Genomic DNA, 3,479 nt, shown 5'->3' on the forward strand with positions numbered 1-3,479 from the left:
GCTGAGGGGGCTAGCTCTTTTCAGGAGGCTGTTGTTGTTACCGAGGTCCATGAGGCTGATGACGACGGGAAGGTGCAATCTGGTCCTGTTCCTGAAAATGGGAGTCGGCAGGAGAATGCAGGAGAGGCGTCTGAGAGGGAGGTCATTGACATGGCCTCTAGTTAAAAAATGTTTTTAAGTTTTTTTTCATGAGTAGTGGTCTGGCCTTGTGATGACGCAGACTTGCAAGTATTTTTAAGACACTCTATTTTGTAGCTTCTACCGTGGTGGCGTGTTTTGAACTTTTGGGCCATGCTTGCCCTGGTGGCATGTATGGCCGTATTTTGAAATGACCCATGCCTGATTTGGCAGGTTGGCTTTTATTCATGCCATGTCTTATTTGTGGATTTCATTTTTTTCTTATGGACTTAGGCATATATTAGGTAGTCAGGCTTAGCTCTGGGAGCCGTTTCAGACTTACGAATACCGTTGTGTCAGCCCAATGGTTGATTTATGTTGGAAGTGGCCGTGTCAACCCAGAAGGTTGATCCAGACCCGTCGTGTTAGCCTGGGAGGCTGATTTAGACTTAGCTAGAAGTCGTGTCAGCCCAGGGGGCTGATTTAGATTTATGCCGCATTCTGACTGGAAGTGCCCGTGTCAACCCACGAGGCTGATTTAGACCTATCGTGTCAGCCTGGGAGGCTAATTTAGACCTATCGTGTCAGCCTGGGAGGCTGATTTAGACTTAGCTAGCTATCGTGTCAGCCCAGGGGGGTGATTTAGACTTATGCCGCATTCTGACTGGAAGTGGCCGTGTCAACCCAGGAGGCTGATTTAGACCTGTCGTGTAAGCCTGGGAGGCTGATTTAGACTTAGCTAGCTGTCGTGTCAGCCCAAGGGGCTTATTTAGAATTATGTCGCGTATTGACTACTTAACCTTGTTCATGACGCAAGGTGTGTTCATCATGTTTAAAGCCAACAGGGGCGTACCTTAGGTAAGTTTATCATCATTCTAGGACCAGTGGAACGTTGCAGGATCCTGGTTGCTCAGAGATCTCTGTGTTCCTTGTGTTTATGCATGCATGCTGGGGCCCTGACTACGTCGTGTACTCGGTGTCGATAGCTATCTTTGGGGGTGGTATCCGGGGTAGCTGCGTGAGCTTTGAGCTTTCGGCCAAGCCCCCCTTCGTATGTTCCACTAGCCGCCTGGTGAGGCTGATCCTATTGGAGAGTTAGGTTAGGCATGTTGGAGTGCCATGTGCCTTGTCACCTCGCGTTCAAAGTTGACAGTCCTGCTAGCAACACTTTCAACGTACCATAGACGTTACAGTACAGAGTGGTATTTATAAAAGAGCCCAAAATAGAGAAAGGATACTAGAGCAATGTGAAGCACTTGGCGCTATCTCATGGGGTTCGAGAGCAACCGTGGTCCCAGGAAGCTACAGACCACACAGCTCCAATAGCGGTTTTAAGTTTGAAGAAATGTAAACGAAAAAGAAGTAAAATAGAGAGTTGATAGTATGCCTACTACCGTTATTTTTTTTAGGGTTTTTGAATATAAACTCTGTACACTAAATTCTACTTGTTATCAAAAGTGATACCTCTTCAGGTGAAGTATGTTCCATGGTTTGTGTATTATGTGACCATCCATGGTCATCAATCTGTACGCCCCATGGGCAACAACGCCTTCAACCTGGTATGGTCCTTCCCATTTATAGGCGAGTTTGCCTGCTTTGCGATTTCTGGTGTATTGAAACACCTCGCGGAGAACCAAGTCTCCTACCTCCAGGAGCCTGAATTTTACGTTCTTGTTGTAGCTTTTAGTGACTGACTGTTTGTAGGCAGCCAGACGTATCTTTGCACTTGCTCGCAGCTCATCTACCGTATCCAGGCTCCTGATCATCTCGGCATTATTCAGTTCCCCTGTCATACACCCATACATGTGAGTTAGAACTAGAACTTCTGATGGAATTACTGCCTCCGCTCCAAACACCAGGCTGAAGGGTGTATGGTCTATCGCTGTCTTTGGTGTAGCCCTGTCTGAACACAGTACCAGTGGCAACTCATCTGCCCACTTTCCTCCTAACTCTTCTAACCTCCTTCTCAAATTGTCCATAATGATTTTATTGCTGGACTCAGCTTGCCCATTGGACTTTGGAGTTCTAGGCGTTGACTTCTTTAGTGAGATGTTCCACCTGGCACAGTATCCCTCCGCATCGTTTGACACGAATTGTGAGCCGTTGTAACATACGATTTATGATGGGATACCAAACCTGTAGAGGATATTACGATTGATAAAAGAAATGACTTGCTTATCTTTTACCTCGGTGAATGCTTCTGCCTCTATCCACTTTAAAAAATAGTTTGTCATTCCTAGCATCCACAGTCTGTTTCCTAGGGCTCTAGGCAGAGGGCCCATGATGTCCATTTCCCATGTCATGAATGCTGGCAGGCGTCAAATTTTCGGGCGTATTCTGCTGAGTCTGCCCTCATTGTAGGCCAGAAGTTGCCTTGTCTGAGGGCTTTGTTTGACAGACTTCTGCCCCCTGCATGGTTTCCGCATTCGCCACTATGCAGGGCATGCAATATGGTCTGTGCTTCTTGCTTATCCAGGCACCGTAAGTAAGGTCCTGCTAGTGACTTTCTAAAAAGCACATTGTCAATCAGCATGAATCTGGAGGCTTTCATTATGAAACCCCTTACCTCCTTTTTGTCATCTGGCAGCTTGCCATGCCTTAACCAATCTATGTAAGGCGTACGCCAATCTGGGTCAGTTGACTGGTCATTTGTGCTTGACAGAACTCTTGCTCCATTTCCCACATCTTGCTGATCTTCTAGCTCCCCTTTGTCTACTTCCTTCGCCTTTTGGATTGATGGCTCTAATACGTGCGCGATGGAGATGTTAGCTAACTCTGTTGGTTTGAAAGTTGCGCCCAGGGTTGCCAGGGCGTCAGCTTCCGCATTCTGGTCTCTGGGAACCTGCTTGAGCTTGCAATCTCTGAATTTCTCCTTTAGCTCCTTTGCTACTTTTAAGTAGGCTATCATCTTTGAATCCCTAGCTACATATTCATCATTTACATGGTTGACTATAAGCAAGGAATCGTTGTATACCTGTAGGTTTCTGACTCCCAAGTCCAGAGCTAGCTACATCCCTAGTATTAAGGCTTCGTACTCAGTTTCATTATTGGTGGTCTTAAATTCACATCGAACGGCTTGTGCTAATCAGATCTCCGTGTGGAGATCGCAAGATTAGGCCTACACCTGCCCCCCTTTGATTGGAGGCACCATCAATATGCATCTGCCAGACTTCTGCATCCTTATCACCTTTGAGGGTTAAGATTTCTCTATCCGCCAGATTTTGGATAGCTGGGCTGAAGTCTGAAACAAAATCTGCCAATGCATGTGACTTTATCGCCGTTCTTGGGTCATGCCTAATGTTATACCTACTAAGGTGTACGGACCATTTCGACATTCTGCCCGACAACTCAGGCTTTCTCAT

At 46.5% G+C, this 3,479-nt stretch overlaps 1 protein-coding gene across 1 annotated transcript; it reads right to left on the reverse strand.

The window, feature by feature from the left end:
• Nucleotides 1-2,416: 2,416 nt before the first annotated feature.
• LOC141629279 (uncharacterized) lies at nucleotides 2,417-3,479 on the reverse strand. The gene is made up of 2 exons (XM_074442305.1): nucleotides 3,242-3,479; nucleotides 2,417-3,039 (listed from the first exon to the last, which is right to left on the reverse strand). The coding sequence occupies exons 1-2, from the start codon at nucleotides 3,477-3,479 to the stop codon at nucleotides 2,417-2,419; spliced, it is 861 nt and encodes a 286-aa protein (XP_074298406.1).

The sequence above is a fragment of the Silene latifolia genome, chromosome Y (genome assembly GCF_048544455.1).
Source record: "Silene latifolia isolate original U9 population chromosome Y, ASM4854445v1, whole genome shotgun sequence".
NCBI lineage: Eukaryota > Viridiplantae > Streptophyta > Magnoliopsida > Caryophyllales > Caryophyllaceae > Silene > Silene latifolia.